Source organism: Mycteria americana, chromosome 2 (genome assembly GCF_035582795.1).
Source record: "Mycteria americana isolate JAX WOST 10 ecotype Jacksonville Zoo and Gardens chromosome 2, USCA_MyAme_1.0, whole genome shotgun sequence".
Classification (NCBI taxonomy): domain Eukaryota; kingdom Metazoa; phylum Chordata; class Aves; order Ciconiiformes; family Ciconiidae; genus Mycteria; species Mycteria americana.
Window position 1 is genome coordinate 118,383,003 of NC_134366.1, and position 22,835 is coordinate 118,405,837.

Genomic DNA, 22,835 nt, shown 5'->3' on the forward strand with positions numbered 1-22,835 from the left:
CTTCTTTAGCCAGCATGAGAGAGCACACGGGTGGAAAGGGCAGGACAGGGGAACTGCTTGGCCATCATCGCGTGTGTTATACAAAATATTCCCGGCTGGGACGGCACCAAGGAGCCTGACTGATTGGTCATAAAATCACACCTTATTTACGAATGCATACAGGGACTTGGAGCATGAAGGAAGGCTTGAATGCAGTATTCGTTTGCTATGCAGAAGGACAGAAGATGTTTTCAGAGATATCTGCTCTAAAACTACAGGAAATGTGTACAACAGCAATACTGGGACACTTACTTCGCATCTAATTGCCTCAGCAATAGTGCTTTGTAAACAAAGAACTCCTTGTGCTATTTTATCGTCTGACAGAGTAACGGGAAAGATCAGAGCAGAGCTGCTATGACCGGTCATTCTCATTAGATCATTGTTTAGGAATAAGGCTGGAGTGGTCTGGAACATCACAAGAAGCCTAAAACGTGCTAGGATAACCTTCCTTCTGCCTTTGCCATGCTCAAACATTTGGTGGCCACACACTTTCAGTAAGACATTTTCCCTTGAAAACACAATTCCAATGGATTGATTCTCTATTACAAGTTTATTCGCTGCTGGGAGCCGACTTCCAGCAGCACCTGGCATCTGCAGCTAATACAGAATCAACGTACGGAGACTGGTGCTTGGGCTTTCCATTAGCTGGGCGGTGAAAGAACAAAGTACGCAAAGTTTTTTGTGCTTTTCCAAATTTGAGTCTTCATCTCTTTGAAACTCAGTGACTTCATCTATAGGGGAATGCTATGTCCTTGAGGAGCTCCCAGGGAAATGTGAGCACAAGTTAATAAATAGATGTTAAACATGTGAAACGCCTCAGAGAAATATGCAAAACATTATCTCAACCAAAAAGTGTAATCTTGGAGGACAAAACTCCTTTGTTTGCCAGAGTAGTGCCACTAGACTTCTAGATTAAGCCAACACTTGAAAGGTTTCTTTTGTTCATTATTACTTGCAAAAGACTCTTCGTCAGGGAAATTATGAGGGGAGCGAAGAAAGAACATTCAGAAGACTGTTCAAATAGGTTAACTCCAGGTTCATGAGCAATAACAGTGCGTGTGATGCGCTGCAGAGAGAAGAAGAAGCAAACAGCTTCTAGCTGAAGGCTGGTCCTTGCCTTGCAGAAGAGTGCTCCTTTGGAGGTGCCACTGCACTTGCTGCCAACACCAGCATCAGTGCTAGGCAAGGGCTGAAGCAAAAGGTTGCTTTTCACTCTCTGTGCGAACCTTCAAAAGCTAAGCGCTGCTTTTAAAACCCTACTCATCTTTGTTCACTTAACTATCACTGTCTGTTCTGCAACTGCAGTAAAAGCCTGCCCCAACACAAATACAGTACCACAGATCAAAATTAACTAGTTAGCCTAGCAAAATAAAACATGGACCGTCAGATCAACTCAACGTATGTATCTAAACTACTGACACCTTCCTTGTTGTTGGCATCTAACCACAATTGCTTCATCTTTTGTAGGAAGGGAGGGAGGACTCGCTAGTAATATTGCTACATGGTTCAGAGGGCTATAAAGGTTGCTTTTTAAAGGCGTAATAAACACATAAGGCAGCTTTATTTTTGAATACTCTGTTCCTCAGGATGGACATACAAGCTGTCCCTTTGGATTTTCCAGGAATTTTTTTGTTGATACTTCCCGAAATATTCATGTCACCATAAATTAGTATCATTTTAATGGGAGAGATGACATGCAAGCACATTCATCTGAGAAAAAGGCCGGTTTTCTCTTTGTTCTTGTCTTTTGCCCAGGCTAAAGTAGTTTATATCAGAAAAGAACAACCAGAAGACTTTTGCATTTCAAGTCGGTTGTGTTTATTTCAGTTTTACGCGGGGTTGTGCAACAGAATCAACATCATAGATCAGACAGTTGTGTAATGGTAGTGCCTTTGGATTCCTTCACTATCTTTCTTTTCATGGGAGCAGTTAATAAAAACCGTTCCTCAGTGTCTTAAAATATATGGTATGCATTTGTAGATAAATCTGAACCTATCTCCACCCTTCCTGCTTGCAGCTCCTCTGTTCCCCACCAAAAGAAATCCCAAACTGACAAGCCTGAAAAGGAGTTACCACTCTCTCCAACATTTCACTTGCTTCAAGATTTTTAATTAAAGTTTTAAATCTTTGTTATTCTTCATTCCCTTTGGCAGGCTGAATTATAACTGTGTCAACCGTGCTCATCAACTCCCCAGAGCCAGCCTAATGCACATTAGCCAACTCAGCTTCATATGAGGTCATGGAAAGCCTGCAAGTTATCACTTCTGTGGTGGAGAGAGATCGTAGCCGTTTGTTAAAGCGTTGTCTTGGTCTGCAGTTATCTAGAGCAGTGGAGGAGTGGAGCTTGACACCAAAAGTGTCCTTTCTGTGGACTCGGCTCCTTGGCAATGTGAGGCAAAGCCATCCGACTTTTTTTGTTGACTTGGCAGTATTTCCTTGAATTGACGTTCTCCCAGGGGCTTCCATTTGCACTCATCCTGGGAGCACTCAGTTACTAACACTAAACCCTGGCACTTTGGGTGGTGAGGTTTAAATCATCCTGACCAGGCATGCTGTGTTCCAGTCCCATCTATCCCTGCCCATGACACACGCTATTCAGGTGGGTGTGAGAGATCATTGCTAAGAGCATCTTTTCTTTCCCCTCTTCTTCAGTACTTTTGCTCATGGTAATACGTGTGTTCACAGGGCGGGGGTTTCCTACACCAGCTTTTGTGACTGTCAGACCCTGCAAAATCCCGGGCCACCGGTTAGGTCTGTACTGCACGCATAGGTCTGTACTGCGCTGCGCTTGAGGAGACCTGGCACCTGGTCCCTCACCGCACGCCTCCCTGCAACGAGGCTACGCTGGGTGCTAGCCCTTGCTATTGCAATACTATATCGATGCAACATGTCCTCCTTTTCCAACCATGAACGAGACCTGCTTCTTGCCACACACCAGTAAGCAGTGCAAATCAGGGCTGGCCAAAGGTGGTTTTGTATCAGCTGAGATCCTGGCTCTTCCAAACAATCTCCCCACGCTACAGCCACCAGCACAGACCTGGGGGCTCAACCAGCAGAAGTAAAGTATTGTAGAGATATTGTTAATGTCAGTACATGTCTTGATAAGGCAGGATATTGCTACAGAAGTTTGAAATAAATTACTTCACCGGCATGGGGTTATTGTAACTGAGCGGCGCGGTGGTGGCAGCAGCCCTTGAGGAGAGACCAAGCCCAGCTGGCAGTGGTGTGGGGGACAGAGAGGGAAGGGTGTCCTTAGAGTGGCCACACTGAATATCTGGGGTTTAATAAGAAGTGAAAGTTGAAAGGCGTGAGCCCCAAGGGAGGCATTACAGAAAGAAGCCACTCTCTGCCAAGGGTTTTGGGTTGGGTTTTGGTTTGACACTGGCATTGCTGGGGGGGAAGAGGATAGCGAGGAGGAGTCCAGAGGTGGCACAGCCGATGGCAAAGAGCGTGTGCTTTTCCGTCTTGCTGAGGCAGAGCTGATACTTGAATCTCTTAACCAGGTTAAGGTATAGGAAGGATGCATCCACTGTCCGGTGGCTCCAGATAAAAAGGGAAGGAGAGATGATTTCCCAGATTACATTGGGAAACCGCTGTGTAATTTCATGCAAGTTTACAGACCTTGCAGGTGTAAAACAAACTGCTACTGAGAAAACTAACTGGATTCACCACTTCTCAGAATTGTTCGCTGCTTTTCCTTAGCCCAGGTCAGCTCCAAACAGCAGCAGTCCCATGTCTGCCTCAACACCAGGCCTCCTAGAACAGGAGTTGCCATATTTTTGGATGGTTTAGGAGCTTACTACACATCGCTGCCTTCTGTGCTTTTGTCTTCTTAATGTGTCTGGTCTGGTAAAATAACAACTATCATCATATATCAACTATATCAAACTATATCAACTATATCAACTATATCAAACTATATCAACTATATCAACCTATTATATCAAACTATAAATAGCAACTATAAAAGATGACAGAGAGAGCCTGTCAGAAAACAGTCAAAATTCTCCATTAAAAATACCCAAAAAATCCCCTAAAAATGCTTTTCTCATTTTTTGAAGAGAAACATGTGCTTTTCAGAGAAAAATTGAATACCAGAAAACAAAATTTTGCTTTGTATCTCTCTTCCTCCAGACTGTGTATACTCAATGAGAGATTTTCCCATGTCCTTTTTAAAATAAAATCTAATGAAAAATATCACATTAACTTTTCAGTCTGTTCTGCTAAGAATGCACTGCATGTCTCAGACTCTAAGTAGTCTGACAAATGAATCTTCCCTTAAAAAGCAGTAAGTTATACTTGAGATAATGTTAATTTTCCATTACGTAAATAGCCAAATATCAGAATAGTCATCTATTATAATTCTACAAGATAAGGTTTGAGTTACAATTTGAGCTGTTTCAGACAAATAGTTGTTTAAAATTTTTTGATTGAGACACATTTTCAGGATATAAGTAGATAGATATGGGAGAGAGCAAATATGTATGAACAAGGTGTTTAGTTGAAAATAACGATATTTTCAGCCTCCTCTTTACTATTAGTGCTTGTTTGTTTTGTCCCTAAATACAACTTGCAGTATATCCTGCAGGTCCTCTCCTTGATAGTAAGCATTGATTTCAGCTTCTGCTTGAACCATAAGGAAAGGGTAGATTTTCTGTACATTTTGAAAAGGGTTTGGTCCACAGATGTCTTATTCTATAACAACAGCATCAAAATACGAAGGTATTCAAAGAAAACTAGAACACCTTCCAAAAAGATCTTTCTATGTGTAACTCAGCTCATTTCACCATTGCTCGGAGAGCATCCCAGTTGCATGATAGTTTTTTGGCCTGGGCCATAAAAAACACTATGAATTGATTAGAGGCAAATTAGTCCTAGGCAGCCATAGAATCCCGTAGAACTTAAGAGAAAATTAAACTATGCTGAGAGGGTTTATGTTTCTGACTATCCACAGCAATTGGGAAAAAGATCAAGGAACCTCATCCTTGTTTGCTTTTTTTATTAGAAACCTCCCTGCTTGGCTTCAAGAGCTCCCTGGCCCTGTTACCACTTCAGCTGAGGCAGCAGGAGGGAGGGATAAGGAAAAATGTTGGTGGAAATTTTCAGATCACAAACTATTTTCTCCCTGACTACAAGAACAGAGTTTCCAGCCAGAGATTCAGGCTTATTTCAGCCCACATGGCCTCACGGATTAATTCAGAAATTGGCTTTAGAGAAACAGCCGGGAGGGCGAGGAGTTGGGGCACCATCGATTTGGCATTGCAGAGCTGCAAGGAGGCACCCTTCATGGGAAGGGATCTTCCGTCACTGGGCAGCAGCCATTTCAGGGGCTGGTCCTTCTAGCAAGACCCTGCTATTAAAAATATTGCACTGTACACCTAAGATAATCAAAACATAGAACAGATGTTCATCCTGTCCACTGCTCATTTTATTGCTTTTTAGTCTGTCATGCCCAAATGAGCTTTTTATTAGAGAGTACTGAATCGTGTTTGGACTCTGCCTCTGTTCCCTATTTTCTCTGAATGTCTGTTTTTAGAAAATAATCTTTCCCTGAGACACATGGAAAGGGAGTGATTTGCAAGGCCTTAGCTAGTGTAATTAAGAGCCAAGAGCAGCCAACCTGAAAAAGCAACAGTGAAAAATACAGTCAATTGTTAAACATAAATTACTCCACAATTAAGTCCAATTGCCTCATAACAAAACCAGATCTTTCTCTCGTCCATCACTTGGACAAAAATTGTAGTGAGGGAGTTTACATGTGGCATATCCTTCCACTAAGAAGTTCATAACTCTGTGAAAGATATTATCACAGCAAAAAAAAAAGGTTTAAGTAGGCTTAGATTCAAGCGCTGGTCTCAGGGAAGCGATGTGTTCAGGGTACGTCCGTATGAGGTACCTGAGCCAGCCTGTGAAGGGATACTTCTGCTTCCCCCTCACCACCCCAGCCGCTCCCTGTCCCGCTCCCTGTTTGTTGCAAAAAGCGCCCGTTCACCTCAGCCCCTTCATCTGGGCACACGGTCAGTAATTCGAAGGCAGCAGGCTGGACATTTCGGAGCAGTGCAATTGGCCAGACCTTCAGAGCTGGTGCAAAGCCTTTGGAATTAGAAGGGCTGCACAGAGTTACAGCAGTTCAAGATACGGACCACAGAGGTCAAAGAGCCAGATGAGCTATAGATAAGTGTTTATACTGCTAAACTTCACTTCGACTTCTGTGAGTTAACTTGGACCTTCCTTGAGTTTGCCCAAGGAGTCACCTCCACTCACAGTGTAATGGCAGCCAGCATAGTCACGCTGCATGAGTTTTGTAAGTTTTGGGAAGTAACTCCTCCTTGTGCCTCAAGACATGAACCCACCCCTGATAAGGAGAAAGGGGCTGCTTGTACTTACAGATTTTTTTTCCACCATGGAGCTCCATGGACCTTCCTCTGCCCAATCTGATGCTGGCCACAGCCAAAGGGCTAAGCAGCTGCAGGTGTGACCAGTCTGCACCTTCTACACTCCCAGTACGATGGAGAAGACATCGAACAATGATAATACTCCCTACCTAGCATCAGACCCTTGACTTATAATACCCATGGTTTTTAATGTTGTAAGAGGAGAGAAGAAACCTAAAATCACTGCTAGAAAAATGGCAAAAAGAGCATTTATGCTTGATAGTCCTTCCTGGTCAAAACAAGTAAAAAAAATAACATTACTGCAAATAGGACTGATTCCAGACCTCCTTCTTGTCCATTCACTAGACCTGAGAAACAACAGAGGAATCCCACAAACAGCCAAGGGTGACCAAGAAGACAACAGGCTGGGTTTCTGTTTGTTTTTCTTCAGATTTTGAACAAGGGCAACAGAAACCACTGGTTCCCAGGTTGAATTGCCTTGGCTAACAAACTGATTGTGGAGAACAGGATCCTGAGAGGGAAATGTGAATAAACCAAACCACCCAGGCTGGCCCATGCTGCTCTGCCAGGGTCTCCTCTGGGAGATCATAAAAGCTTTCAACTTCACTTCAATAGAAGAGGGAATTTTAGCAGAAATTGTCTCCTACTATTGACCAATTCAGCTTATATAAGTTATGTTTAGTTTTACAACACTCTTATTCCTTGCTTTCTTGCTTCACTTCATGCAAGTGGGGCAATCACAGCAATAAAATTGCTGTCATCAGTGCAGTTTATTAGCCCTTAAAGTGTTAGTGACGCCAGTCTGCCCCATGGCGGGACAGCCACGCTGGAGAGATGAGTGCTTGATAGACACCAGCATCTTCCACAGAGCAACCCCTCGGCCTGGATCACTGCAGGTGTCCGTGCAAGGCAGTGGCGGCACCTTTTGGATGTTGATCTCCAAGAAGACAAAGTGTTATTTCTATTACACGTCAAAAATGTGTACTTCTTCGGTGCTTTGGTTGGCAGTGAACGGAATCGCACACCGCATCCAACAGTTTTCTTGCAGCACCAGCAGCGCTGCCTGGGACAGGGCGGATGCTCAGTTTCTGGTATCCCCATTCACAGCTGGAGCTGAAGGGAAATGGGGCGGCTCTGCTGCTGCCTGAGATGTGCCAAGGCAGTCTCCACCTTTCCCCAGCACCAACTCGTTTCCTAGCCATTTATAAGTCATCTGCCCCCCAGCAACCCTGAGCTGCAAACCACCCAGTAAACCTGTCCTGGTTTTGGCTGGGCTAGAGTTAATTTTCTTTCTAGTGGCTGGTATAGTGCTGTGTTTTGGATTTAGGATGAGAATAATGTTGATCATACAGGGATGTTTTCATTACTGCTGAGCAGTGCTTACACAGGGTCAAGGCCTTTTCTGCTTCTCACCCCACCCCACCAGCGAGTAGGCTGGGGGGGCACAAGAAGCTGGGAGGGGACACAGCCGGGACAGCTGACCCCAGTTGACCAAAGGGATATCCCATACCATACGACATCATGCTCAGCATATAAAGCTGGGGAAGAAGAAGGAAGGGGGAGGCGTTCAGAGTGATGGCGTTTGTCTTCCCAAGTAACCGTTACGCGTGATGGAGCCCTGCTTTCCTGGAGATGGCTGAACACCTGCCTGCCCATGGGAAGGAGTGAATGAATTCCTTGTTTTGCTTTGCTTGCATGTACAGCTTTTGCTTTCCCTATTAAATTGTCTTTATCTCAGCCCGTGAGTTTTCTCACTTTTACCCTTCTGATTCTCTCCCCCATCCCATCGTGGGGGGAGTGAGTGAGCGGCTGGGTGGTGCTTAGTTGCCGGCTGGGGTTAAACCATGACAGAAACAGACCACTTTCTGGAGAAAATGACTGACGTCCTCTGAAGAGAGCTAGGGATTCAACAGACCTGTTTCCTAAGTCCCAAACAAGCTTGCAGATGAAACCTGGTGAGATTTTTATTGCAGGCAAGAGGAAGGTAGACACTGGACTTCTGTCAGATTGTATTTGAAGGTTTGTTCCAGGAATAGAGCTACACACATTTTTTTATAATAATAATTATTATTTTATTTTTAATCACATCCAGGTCCCTGAAATTTCTGTCTGCTTTCTGACAGCTCAGTGTCTTTATTTAGCCTCCTACCAGTCCTGTCCCAAACAGAAGAGCTGTAATTGTCTGTGTGTCTGTGAAATGAGGTTAAGTCACACAGGAAGGTCACACAAGAAATCTAGAGCAAAATAGGAAATATAACTGGATCTTGGTTCTTCTCTTGACCATCAGAAAATCCAAACTGAAACTTGCAATTTCAGAAAATGGCTCGGTTTCACAGTCCTTATGCATCATCTGTGCTTTCAGTGTTCAGGAGAACCAGATGTTTTGCACCAGCCTCTGCTGTCAGTTACTACGGCACAAACCTGTGCTAACTTCACCAGTTGCAGTTAAATTACTCAATTAAATGTTCTTTGTATTTTCACTAAGATACTGATGGCTCTTGTACATGCTTGCAGAATTTAGCTGAAAAATGTATCTTAAAATTAGTTAACAAGCTCCACAGTTGGAAAGAACTGCATCCACTTTAATAGCGTGCTGACGCGTGGTTCCCAGAAGACCCCAATGTGTTTTGGGGTGGAAAGACCCTCTGGAGGTCACCAAGTCCAACCGCCTTCCTCCTCAAAGTGGGGCTGTTGGCCAGCACTGGTTCAGGTCAACCTGAGTTACATCATTTATAGTTACTTTGCACATGGACCATTATTCTACATCCCAGGGATGTAGAATAGCAGAGTTTTCATTGATTTCACTGACTTTTGGTGTCTGTCTGGGCTGGGGTGGGGGCAAATATAAACCCTGTTTAATATGTGTAAAAGGGATATATTGTGGGAGTTGTATGTTGATTCTCTGAGGCTACCTATGGTCATATTATTGGAGAAACTCAGGGCACTAATGAAGGTTGTGTAAATGTCGCTCCTAAAGTGTGCGGTGAGCTGAAGGCAGTGAGTGAAGAAATGCTGACTCTATAGCAGCTCATGTGGACTTTAAAGTACGAGAGATGAATACGAGCATTTACGTTACGGAGGGAGCTCAGAGTGATCTCAGAAAAGAGGGCTGGAAAGGGGTGCAAAGACTGGAGCACAAGTCTTATGAGGAGCGGCTGAGGGAGCTGGGGTTGTTTAGCCTGGAGAAAAGGAGGCTGAGGGGAGACCTTATCGCTCTCTACAACTACCTGAAAGGAGGGTGTAGAGAGGTGGGGGTCGGTCTCTTCTCCCAAGTAACAAGTGATAGGACAAGAGGAAATGGCCTCAAGTTGCGCCAGGGGAGGTTTAGACTGGATATTAGGAAATTTTTCTTCACCGAGAGGGTTATCAAGCATTGAACCAGGCTGCCCAGGGAAGTGGTTGAGTCGCCATCCCTGGAGGTATTTAAAGGACGTTTGGTTGAGGTGCTTAGAGACATGGTGTAGTGGTGGTTTTGGCAGTGTTAGGTTTATGGTTGGACTCGATGATCTTAAAGGTCTTTTCCAACCTATATGATTCTGTGATTCTGTGAAAAGGTATTTGTATAGCTCTGTGTCCCTGATGGCTGCGTGGAGAGCTTCAGCTCTTAACTTGCTGCACTCTGAATTGCGCCTCGGGAAAACACCTCGCAGCTTGAACAAGGTGGATGTGAGTAACCCACCCAGTGCATCCTCCTCTCTCCAGGAAGGATCAAATGTCCTTGAAAGATGAAGGGACAAGCCGTCTGTGTGGTCCTTGCCTTTCACTCTGAGTATAAGCATGCTTACAGCTCAGATCGCAGCCCCTCTGCACATCACCGGCCGACTAGAGATCCCGAGATGTAAACAAACAGCACATCGCCAACCCAAAACAGGCACTAGTGAAACAGAAAACACTGCTTTTATCTTGCGGGGTGGCATTGATTCTTCTTGATCTAATTATTTTTCATAAATGAAGTGACCTAAAAAATCAGTTTTGTAATCCTTTATTGGTCCATAAAATTTACTTCAAGGTTTAGCAGAGCAGAGACAAATGCTAATGCTGCCGTCTCTCTTGCCATTGAAAAAGTGAAAAATACAGTTTGAAAAGAGAACAGCTAGGGCAAACTCTTCTGCCAACAAGAGAAAACCTTACAGAGGCAGAAACAGTTAGCCTTAGGAACAACGTATGGGTCTCCGTAGTTTCAGTTTCTGATGTCAGGAGGTGGCAGCCTCAGCGTGGAATTCCCTCCCCTCCTGCCACGGGCTCGGAGCCTGCACACCCCTCGTAAGACACCCCCGGTGCTCACGGATGGGGCTGGGGGTACCCGGCTGCTTGGGGCTGGTGCTTGGCTCACAGCGGTGAGCTGCCGCGGAGCCCAGCAGGCACCATGGACCCCGTTCCCGCTGGAGAGGGCCATAAAGCTTTCACCATGTCTGGCAGCAGCCGGCCATGTTGTACGTTTCACAAGCTTGCATTAAGGCTCAGAAAAGCTGAAAAAGTTTAAAATAGCTGCTATCGTTCTCCCATGCTGCTACCCAACTGAAAAATGTACTTAGGACACCCGTGTCCATCTACGGTACCCAAAGTTAACAACTAAAAGGAAGACAGATGCAAAATAAGAGCTCAGCAAATGTACTCATTTCTAACACAAGAGTTGCCAAGTCCCTACCATAGTAAATTACCATCTGCCAGGTTCTTGTATGATTTGAAGGATAAAGTCAGCCTTTTCTAGATCCAATAAAAAGCTGAACTAAAATGTTCATTTCAGAGAAATGCAGATGAGGGAATTAATCTCCTAACTCCGCTCCTGCTGTGCAGTCTTATACATACAAAACCAAATGGGGCCATGTCTCAGGTGCTTTGAAGGTTGAGAATCTGCAGGAGAACATTAAAGAGATAAGAAATAACGTATTCCTTAAAATGTTAAGCTGGTGTCACTTCAACATGAAACGGACAGCCTGATTCATTGCCCTCTATCACGGATAATGGCTAATGAGGGTTTCTCTCTGCTTCATTTCAGAACCATGACCGCACGTGCATTGCGTGCAGAATCATCTACCGGTCGGACGAGCACCATCCTCCCATCTTACCCCCCAAGGCAGATCTGACTATAGGGCTACACGGAGAGTGGGTGAGCCAGCGCTGCGAGGTGCGACCAGAGGTCCTCTTCCTCACTCGGCACTTCATCTTCCACGACAACAACAACACCTGGGAAGGTCACTACTACCACTATTCCGACCCCATCTGCAAGCACCCCACCTTCACCATCTACGCCAAGGGACGCTACAGCCGGGGAGTGCACTCATCCAAAGTGATGGGTGGCACGGAGTTTGTGTTCAAAGGTAGAGTGGCTTGCTACACTGGGGGCGGAGGTGGTCACGTAGTTATGGACCAGAGAGGAGTTCGCTCATAACAATTTGGTTGCTGATGATTTCATTCTGTCATTTTCAGGAGTTAGTCATTTCTTGGGAAGTTCTTAGGCGCTGCGTGAATGCCGAGCCAAACTTTACAGCTGCACAGTATTTCGCACCACTGAAGCAATACTCATTTGAAGCAGAGATCTTTAAGTACAGCACAAGAAAATAAGATTTCGCATCACTAAGTCTTGGAGTCCAGTGGCCAGACTTCAAGCATCTAAGCAAAGTGGATGAGATTAGATCTGTGTCCTAGGGCTCTTTCAGTAGAGAGGAAAAAGCACCTTCTGAAGGCATTTCAGGTCATATGTGGTGTAAATCATTTTCTGATGAAGACAGATACAGCAGCAGCATGTGTCTTTTCATCAGCTTCCAAGGGGCTCTAGAGTAAGTAAGGATGTCCCTAAAGACAGCTCTGATTAATCCCGCCACAGTGACCACTAGATGTATCTAACCGAAAGCCCTCGGGTACTTTGGGAAGCAGCACTCAGTGGTGATGCCACCCGGGTCCCTGCAGCTGAGAAGCCTTCCTGTGCAAACAGCCCCGTAGGACCCTGCTTAGAAAGAGCTCAGTGCCTTTAACCACTCACATAAGCAAACATCTCCAAAACACGATGTCCCGCCATGGTGCCAGCCCCAGCGGAGCCTCTGGAAGCCCCAAGCACTCTGTGGGCTCTTCTCCTCCTTATTTCAGTTACCATGTGAGAAACATACAGCTTCTTGCATGCCTTCAATTTAGTAAAGCATCTAACTATAAGAAATAATTTACTAATCTGTGATTTTCATACGAGGCAGGAGATACCCTTGCCTGTCAGAGCTTTTGCTCTTTACAGCTGCATGCAGCATGTCCCAGCTCAGCCCCTGGGGTGAAAACCAGTTTTTACTTGAATTTCTGGTTTATGGTATGCCAGTTTACCTCACTACGAGTTCACTAATTTGGCTTTGGTAAAACTTTTAGGTTCACTTTGTATAGATGACTTTTTACACCAGCTAGGACAAATAATGTGAACTGCAGAGCCATTGAGTCAAATATCTGTTTATAAAACCCCAGAATAAAACTCCCAACAAATCTTACTATAAAAAGACATATAAGCTGTTAATGACCTGCAAGAGAATTTGGGATTTTGGTGTGTTGGGAGGCACAAGGACCGGTTATTCCTTCTGTTTTGGTCAGTATTGATCCATTCAGACCCCCTTTTCTTGATATACAGTGTAAAGCGCACACCAGGAATAATCTCTATTCAGCTTCCATAGGCTCATTCAATTTGGCTTTTCCCAACTTTAAACTTGGCTGAAAAATAAAACTTTATGTGCCTTCAGCTCCTTTGAAATACAGGCAACTTGGAACTATAGAAGCTGCAGCCACTGTTTAGAGATGAGAAAAAGCATCTCTCTGTAGTTCAGCAATACTTTATAATTCATGGACAGGTAATTTAGGAAGATAATACAGCTGTGGTACTTTCCAAAATTTCCAACTGGAACTAATTATTTCATTAGCTTTACAAGGTAACGTGTTAAAAAAATGATGAAAAATACATTATAAACAGCCCTACTTATGGATTAACGTGGATGGTAATAAAACATGAGTAAAGTTTTATTGTTTCCTCTTTTAGCTATCTCTAATATAACCAACCAGGCTTTATCTATAAAAGATTGTCTGGAATTTATGAAAAGCTCTGCTTAATCTCTGACTGAGATATGTGGCCATCAGGTTTTCTTCAACTGAGTTTGTGTGTGTGTGTTCTGTGTGAGAAGCAATTATGTCAAAGACATAAAATGATGCAAATAGATTCGCTGGCCACACCTGCAATATAAAAAAATCAATTGCAGAATGAACAAGGAGAGACAATCCTGATTTCACAGGTACACCCCAATCCGCACATTGTTTTTGATTTTGTTTGCATCCCTCTGCTGATAGCTCCTCTCTTCCTCTCTCGCAGTGAATCACATGAAGGTCACTCCCATGGATATATCCACAGCCTCTCTGCTCAACGTCTTCAACGGGAACGAGTGCGGAGCACAGGGGTCCTGGCAAGTTGGGGTTCAGCAAGATGTCACCCACACAAATGGCTGCATCGCGCTTGGCATCCGCCTACCTCACACAGAGTATGAAATCTTCAAAATGGAGCAGGATGCCCGGGGCAGGTACTTGCTATACAACGGCCAGAGACCAAGCGACGGGTCCAGCCCCGACCGACCGGAGAAGAGAGCCACTTCCTACCAGATGCCTTTAATTCAGTGCGCTTCATCAGTACCCAGATCTGAAGAGTCACCAGAGGAGAATAAAATAAGGCTGTATAGCAGCAGGGCACCAGCAAAATATCCCAGCGCCCCAGCTCTTGCTTTGGCGTTGTTTATTTGTACTGTGTCATATTGGGACATTCTCAGCTAGAAGTGAAAAAAAGTTATTTTTCATGACTACAAAGCCAGGATTCCACCAGACTGGGGGTTGTTTTTCTTCCGAAAGAAAAGGACATTTATTTTCTTGATGCACTTGAATGCCTGAGAACTGTTGTTCTTTTCCTTACTTCCCCCCTCCTCCTCGAATCCCGAACAGCACTCGTTTGATGTTTGTGCTTTGAACTTCATCCAGTCTGATCCCTGGCCTGACATGACTGCACAAAAGTAATTGCACTTTAGGACTGCAGACTTTTGGGGGGAGGGAGGGGGTCTCCTTTGATTTTTTTTTTTTTTTTTTTTTAACTGCCGGGGTGAACATTATGATCCTGCTTCAGTCGTCTCTGCCATCTTACCATTGTGGTACTCTTCTCCCCAACGCTGGGTTTCTCATCAGAATTTATGTCTGGGGAAGGGCTCGGTGTCGTGCCAGTACTGTGATAGCGGCTTCCCCCTCTGACTTCACAGCTCTGATGTAGATATGTATATAAGGAGGAAATCCACAAAGATTTATCTTGTCATGATCTCACAGCTCCTAACATAAAAAGAAAGAGCAAATCAACAGCCCTCCATTTAGATAGTGCTAAATGGTTGATATCTCTAATTAAAAAAATATTCCAAGTAATTTAAGCTATTTTTACAATCATTAAGTTGTAAAAATAACCAGTGGTTTAATATTTCCTTGTTCAGTTTCCTTAGCTGTGTAATTGCTTCGAGGCCTCCCTTTGTATCTAGCAAACAGTTACAACCAAGCCCCCTTAAAGCCAGACAGAAGCATTTTTCTGTCGGGTGCACACAGTCCAGGTAAGTTGCAGATACAACGCTGCAGGGACGACTTCTGTTTTTGTATTCCTGAGGCCTTACAGACTCCACGTGCAGTATTCGTGCCTTGGATTTTGTGTCAGCCAGGTGGACAAAGTAAAGAAGCAAGTGGGGTCTAACATGTTCTGCAACCCTATTTAGCAGTGTATTTTTAGTGATGTGATCTTAAATAGGATCAAGTAAAGCGTTTCAGCAGCAAGGACACCATGGCCCTAGTAGAGCAAGAAGGCAGGCAGAAACAGACCCATACCCATCTGAGAGAGAGACTGGACCAGTGCTACCAGAGGGAGGAGCAAGAGCTGCACAAATGCAGCTGCCCCCTCCCTTTTCTCCTTGCTGGACTGTCCCAACACATGCCATGGTTTCATCGAGCTTAAAAGGGCATTGGTTTGGGGAGACACTGCTGGGAAGGTGGCTAGGCACAGCCCCTCAGAGCATTCTTCACCAAGAGCCTGCCCTGGAAACCCTCGGGCTTTCCCCAGTGACAAATACATCCTTGTGCACACTGATGCGACTCGGAGCAGACTCTGGAGGCAGCAGGGGAGATATTTAAGGCCAGCAAGGAGGTACAAGTTCATAGATGAACCATGCTCCCCTGCTTTCATGGGGAGCGAGCTGAGGGCATGGCTTAACCTTGCAGGATTTGGGCTGTGGCTTTTACTGATACACACACGTGTTTTGGCTCGCAGGAGCAGGAACCTGCGTAAGAAACATAAGGAGTAAGGTCATAGCGTTTCTTCATCAGTATCAGCAGCTTCTAGCTGCCCAGTCCAGTACTACGGCAGAAAAAAAGCCTTTAGTATGTTATTTTCAGCATCATAGAAAAAGTATGTCTTGAATTAGGGTCTTTCAGCTTTACATAGGTGAGTCTCCATACTGTCTGCTATAGCAAAAGCATTGTTGGAAAACATAGTGACAGCGTGGACCTTGCTAGCAAAAACAGCAGGAAAAAGCCATTCGAGCAGCAAAGGGCTATGCTCAGGCTCCCTACCTCCTCAAAGTCTGTGCCTTCTTGACAGCTTGGATGTGAATTTCCTCAGATTCACCTGGTTTTGGGACAGCAGGAGGAAGGGGAGAAGGAATAGTATCATAGACTCACTGCCAGGTCAGATCACATCTTTCATATTTTTTCCTCAGACAGATGAGAAGTCACAGAAAACTCATGAGGAGTCAGGAACGATGCTCAGGATGGCTCATTAGTCACCAGGGAAAGTGTTCATCCATCCACCTGATATCAGATCCTCCTTCAGCCTGCTGGAAGGAGCTGAAAGCCAGCTCCCCATGATGAATCGAGCTCTGTGAACAACAGCTGCTCTGATCAGCATTTCTTGATGGTTTGCTGCTCCACACAGTCAAACCTACTTGTGTCAGTTCTGCATCAGCTGCTGGTCGGGAGGCATCAGGAGCACAGTTTTAAGTAGAGGGTCAAGAAGGAGACACGATGCCTCTGAAAGAGAAGCTAGGAACCAGGAAGGAGTTTGATTTTTTCTAGCTAGACTTGAATTTTTTATTCAACAGATTTACACCAGTATATCTCCAACCAAGTTACTGAGCTATTACAAGATAGTAAACATGTCCTTTCAAATACTAGCTTTGTTTCTGACTTCTGTTCGAGACACAGTGGCATGAGTGAATGCACATTAGTCTTTATTTATGAGGATGGGTATGGCGTGATGGTCCTCGGATCACATCAGACAAGCTTCTTCCACCACCATCGACCATTTCCATGTTAGGTGGTCTCATCTCTGGAAAAAATATCAGTGGCCAGGAGTTGTTGGACCCTGTTCCTTCCCTATGCAAATGCCACAAACAACTCAGTCCCAGCTGAACTCTGCACATGCTTGTGATGCAGGATTGAAGCTGAGAGCAAAGGAACAGCTCCACAGCACCATGTTCTATATTCATCAGGGCAACGATCTACAGTTTATTAGTGCTTTGTGGCTCCTCTGTAAATTGGTTAATGTCGGAAATATTGCAACAGTTTCACGAGAAAGACTTGTCTAGTTCTTGCCGCTAAAAAGCACATTCATGTCTCAACTGTGTTTTGAATCACAGACTTGCAAAGATCTAGGTTTTCCAAGGCTTACCATTACACTAAATGCAAACATGACACAATGTACAAATTATACAAGAGCTGCATTTTTTTTCTGTCACCTGGAGATAGTTAAAAAGGAAGAACTTGAAAAAGGCCTTCATAATGCATTGCCAGAAATCTGATTTGGGGCTCCCCTGGTTTATTTGTAGTGTTGACCAGAAACATAATTTTATGATCTGAGTTCTTAGCATATGCTGCACCAGCTTCCCTCCTTGTGCCTATATATTTTTTCTTTATTTTTCTATTAGCCAATAGAAGCCAAGTTGGACAATGATATAAGTAAGTCTTCAGAGTGCACAGTTTATTTGCCAATCCATGTTCTCTGCAAGGCTTCTCCTAGGCTACAGGCACAGAACTAGGAGCTAAGCTTCCTTGATCTTTTGATTTCATCATGCACTAAATTAACTGCTGCACAGCACCCTATATATTTGTGACACAATATATTCCATTCATTTTATTTCTCCAACCTGACCTCATGTGCTGGCAGCCCTGGCTGCTAAAGAACTTAAGCTGGAAGTGGTTTAGCAGTGGAAGACCCGAGTGATTTGTCCTGTACTGAAAGGCAGAAGCTTTAAAAAACAAAACAATTAATGTTGGTATTTTCAATAACTGCCAATGTTGCCAGGACAGGTGAAAGTTTTTCCCTCAGTAATACCCTACTCAAGGAGCCACCTGACAGAAGAAATGGTAACCTAAAGAAGTTCTTGGGCAAATTGTTTTAACACATTCTATTTAAGAAAAAGGACAAAAGGGATCAGAAAAATCAAAACAAGTGTCCTTGCTCTGTTTCTATACCGTTTACATATTGTGCCTGCTGCCCTGGGGTAGAATGTCATTTTTATGAACAGAAGTCCATATTTTAGGATATAATGTCTGTCTTGCTTGAGTTGGAGTGTGCTTGCTTAAAGTGCAGGATTTAAAAAAAAATCTTTTTATTTTTGTAAAGTTATAGAAGATATTTTTCTTCTCAACTATGTTCCAGATTACACTGCCGGGGAAGTTTAAGCACTTGTTAAACTATTGATTGAAATAAAAAAGCCTAACTGAAAAATTAAGGATTTTTTTGCCTCCTGTACATGCTAGTTTTCTGTTCTGTTGACTTTCTACCTGTAAAAAGTGATAGATGTCTCTGAAAGCAATAACCAAAAACCCCTCTGCTGCGTAACTTGTGCACAGAAAAGCTCATTTCTTACTATATACACAAGAAAACATTTTTGCCTGAGAACACGTCACTAGAAACAGCTTTGATGGATACAGCTGGGATGATTTGGGTTTCACAGCACATCTTCAGGTTCTCTGAACAAAATAGGGGCTGGAAGTACAGAGTGAGTAACGATGGCATTGGCTTGCAAGGAGAGCACGGTTAGAGCAGCTGTGTCAGGACAAAGGGTGCAGTTCAACAGAAACAAAATATTTTTCATAAAATGAGTTGTAAGCAAACAAAAGAGCATTACTGCTTTGCTATTCCATCTCACTTGCTCTAAGGGCTACAGCCTGGAGGGGGAGCAGGGAGGGATTAGAAAGGACACTTCTTATAAGAGGAAGAAAAATCTGAAATTAACTGAGAATGGAAAGAAAGCCACAGGATAACAGAAGCATCTTTCCTCAGTGCTGTGCAGTTTCACTCCTGCCTCACTTGCACAAAGAAAGAGGAGGTGAAATGCAGTCAGTGAGACTTCCACCACCACCATCAAAAACTTTGGAGTTGACCAATTTCTGAGTTTTCAGAAGTGACTCAGGAGATCCCTGAAGGTGAGCTCAATTTTCGGGAAGCATGCCCTAAATTACAAGAAACTCCAAATGCAGTAGCCACAGCCTGTGAAGAAGTGGCCTCCTTTCCACACAAAGTGGTGGGTACGGGTGAATTCAGGCATAAACAGATTCTACGTGGCATAATTTACTCACTCCTGACGCAACAGGGAAGGCTAGGTAATAAAAACCAGCACCACTCATTCTGAATTTTATAGTTTCGTTTCATTAATTTTCCGTAATTTTCCCCTCTTACTACAAGTATTTGCCAAGAATTTTTTCCTTCTAGTCTTCTCCTCTAGTGCAATCACTGCTGATTTTTTTAGTTACTATTTGCTGCCAGCAATAAATAATAATAAGGAAATGAAGAAACCAAATTTCCACTCCACTGCTGAATCAAGCAGAAACAAACATGGCTGTGAGGAATCAAACCACCAGTACCCTCAATAGCTAAGGAAACAGCGCTGTTGGCCTCAGCAATTCTTTATCAGGCACCTTCTCCCCACCTCTTCTTCACAGGTCTGCGCCAGGGTATAGGACCAGTCCATGGGATGGGTTCTAGCCACGGTGCTACCAAGCCCCGAGGACAGTAATTAATTCCTACATGTCTTCCAGTAACGGGAACTGCCCGTGATCGCCGCCTCAAAGCGGGCAGACACGATTCCCAACGTCCTTTTCCCATGGGAACCACATCGGTCCTCGGCCGCTGCCATTTCCAAGGCAGTCTATTGGAAAATGAGAAAGCAAGCTGCGCAGGATAGTGGTGACTTCAAATAAAGAAATGAAAAAAGTTTGGGAAAAAAAGTTTACACTTGGAGTTGTTAGGAATTAGATCTAGATTAACCCTGCTGAATTCTGCAATCCCACCCACAGAAAAAGCCTGGGATCAGACCTACGTACCTTCATCCAGAGGACAGACAGACCCATGCATTATGAATTCCTTTAAATAAATGCCCAACTACTGGATCACTTTTCTCTTAGCACCAAACAGCAGCCTGAAGACCTCCAAAGATAATCAAAACAATGTATAGGCATCAGCTTTATTAACTGCCTGATAAGGCATCGCTGGAAACAACCGCATCTTTAAACAAACACAAGTAATAGTTTCATTGCTATAAACGAGAGACACGCCAAACCCCAAATCGTCTGCCGCAAAGAGGAGCTCTAAAGCTGAACTCTTCCGCATCGCCTGACTGCGGCCGACGGCTGCAACGGCTGCAACGGCTGCAACGGCTGCAACGGCTGCAACGGCTGCAACGGCTGCAACGGCCGGCGGGGCGGGTAGCACCGGGCGCCCGCGGCCTGGCCGGGGCGGGCGGGGAGCGCTTCGGGCCGAGGAGACATTGCCACCTGGCGGCTAAAAGCTGCCGAACGCCAATTCTCCTGCCAGCTTTCCCCCCAAAAATACCGGTCCTACGGTAAGGGGAGCGGGGAGAGCAAAACCAGCCAAGCTTTAAGGTTCAGTCCTCTTCATCGAGCACAAAAAGCGGCAGCAGAGCTCAAGGGAAACAGAGGCTAGGCACGCTTTCCCTTGGTCTGACTATAGCAATTAATTTAGGCTACTGGAGAGGGCAGGGTAGTAACTACGGAGCAGAGGAGGGCCAGCAAGGTCGGAAGGCGACACCATCATCTCTCACGAAAGACAGAAAGGATCACCAGAGCCTGGGTAGCTGGGCAAATCAACAGGAAACACGCGCTGGTCCTGAAGCCAGTTTCTCTACTGAGCCCATGGCTTTAGAACACAGAAAGTAAAACATACACACATCTTTTAAAGATATTTTACACGTTTTCCCTGAGGATCAGGCTAACACTACAATTTCATTCCACGCGATGCTGCCTCCTTACCAGAGGAGCACATCGTCTGTGGGAGCGGTAGCGATAAAAGGAATTACAGGAACTACACTCAGAAGAAATCTGAAGTCACACTCTCAAGAGTTAAGAAACGACAAAACAAAGCTTTGCCCCCGAGGGCTTCACTGCAGCCCCTTCTGCATGCCCAGTGCCATACGATCAGGGCAAAACTTTTTGAACGTATACAATACACACTAAAGGAATCTCTTCTCCACACTCCGTAAAGGATACAGGGGAAATGATTGCATCGTCTAAGCTGTACCAACCGTTTCTGCAGGTTTTGTTTTAAATTAATACTAGAAGGAAAATACCATTGCTTCAACATATTCCCATCTGTCCAAAAATGTATATATAAATCGCAACCAGAAAACATAGGTTTTTATATATATATATATATATATATACACACACACAGCTCATATGTGAGTACTTTAAAAATTTTGGTAATTCCATGAATAATGAGTAGTACCACACATTCACTAAAGCTGTTCTAAGAGCTACATAAACTCTCAAATACACTATATATGCTAAAAGATACTACTACATTTTGACAGACAGTCTAATTTTAAATCTTAGACTATTATTGGCTCACCCTATTATAAGAGCAAGTGCTTTAGCTTCCACGATTCCAACCAGGACTAGGAGATAACTATCAATATATAGCTACACGAAAGGGAGCACACAGGCCTCAGTGGCCATCAGGCATGAGACCGGGAGGGATTTTCTATAAAAATAGCTTACTTTCTTTAAATCTAAAAATGCTTTTGCACTGACAGCCGAGATCTCTGCACTTCACAAAAGCACTAGCAAATGCTTCTGGATGTTAGAAATTCATCTTGTGTCAGCATCCTCCTGCTTAAGCCTCCTGTTTCCCTTTGAAGGTCTCAAATAAATACTCGCAGAGGCTCAGAGTGCATTTGGGAGAGGGTTTTGGACAAGATGGCTCCCATTTGGCAAGAATGAAGGAAGTGTTTCTGCACCCAGTCGCTCTGAAAATTAGCAATTTTAAAGTAGCTCAAAAATTAGCAACAGTTAAATGAGGAAAATAGATTAGCAGAGGCAACTGAAGCAGTTACAAACATATGACACAACGTGAAGTCCTATAGTAACCCAGTCTGCTGTAACCACCAGTTTGCATACAGGCACCCCAGAAAGATTCCTGCTCACAGATCAGACGTAAATATGAATGTACACAGACACACGCAACAGTTTTGCATAACTCTATTATTATGCCTGCCCACAGGGGAATTAATGTTTGTGTGGCTCACGTAACGAGCTGTGCTGCATGCACGGAGCGCCGGAGGACTCGGGTCACGCGTTGCTCTTTCTCCGCTGCACTCTCGGAGCAGGAGCCAAGGAGATCAGGAGGCCCCTGTCTGCATGCTGCTGGTTACGTTGCTGAAAATGTTTACTTTTGCTTAGCTGCTTCATTTCTAAGCCTCTAGTTCCACAAATGCAATTACTACATAGCTCTAGAAGTGGCCTCACAAAACCACAATTAGCTTGTATTTTTTAAATTACTGGTCTAAGAGAAGCTTCGAGGTCAGTTACAGCTCCTCTGAAGATCAGATTCCTTCTCCCACCCATTTGCAGTCATTAAATCGTTAGTATTTCTGAAGTGCCCAAGCAGAGCAGGTTGGAGAAGTGAGGATGCATACATGCAGGGTTATACTTTCTTCCAACTTTTAGCATTTCTCACCCCGTTATTTCGCATTTCTTGCATCACCTCCTTCCTGCCCCCAGATGAATCAAGCTCCTGTCCCACCCCAAACCCCCTCCATGAGCTTACTCCGGTGACAGCTCGAGTTCTCCCCCTGCCATGCCTGCTAACCTGCTCGCTTGTAACACGCTTGTCTCTCAACCACATTGCTGACAAGTGCTGGGCTACCGCCGGCAGCTGCCGGGGTGTTTGATCTATGCCCATGCCGACAGCTCGGCAAACACGCCAGCACTAACTGGTCAAACAGCAGCAAGCAGGACAGGTATCTTTCCAGCTCACTGTGCAGGCCACCAATTTAAATGTCTTTCATCTCAGCTCTAATTTTCCTATAATTGGAGGTAGTTGGTATCTGCGACACATCAACCTCTCTGTCA

The 22,835-nt window shown here is 44.4% G+C and overlaps 1 protein-coding gene across 1 annotated transcript in view; it reads left to right on the plus strand.

Moving 5' to 3' along the window:
• The window catches only part of APCDD1 (APC down-regulated 1), a 33,811-nt gene extending 15,625 nt beyond the window's left edge, over positions 1 to 18,186 (plus strand). The window contains exons 4-5 of the mRNA XM_075494357.1: positions 11,434 to 11,755; positions 13,768 to 18,186. Of these exons, the coding sequence (XP_075350472.1) occupies positions 11,434 to 11,755; positions 13,768 to 14,219 (774 nt within the window). The 3' untranslated portion in view covers positions 14,220 to 18,186. The remainder of the gene's footprint in view (positions 1 to 11,433; positions 11,756 to 13,767) is intronic.
• The last annotated feature ends 4,649 nt before the right edge of the window (positions 18,187 to 22,835 follow it).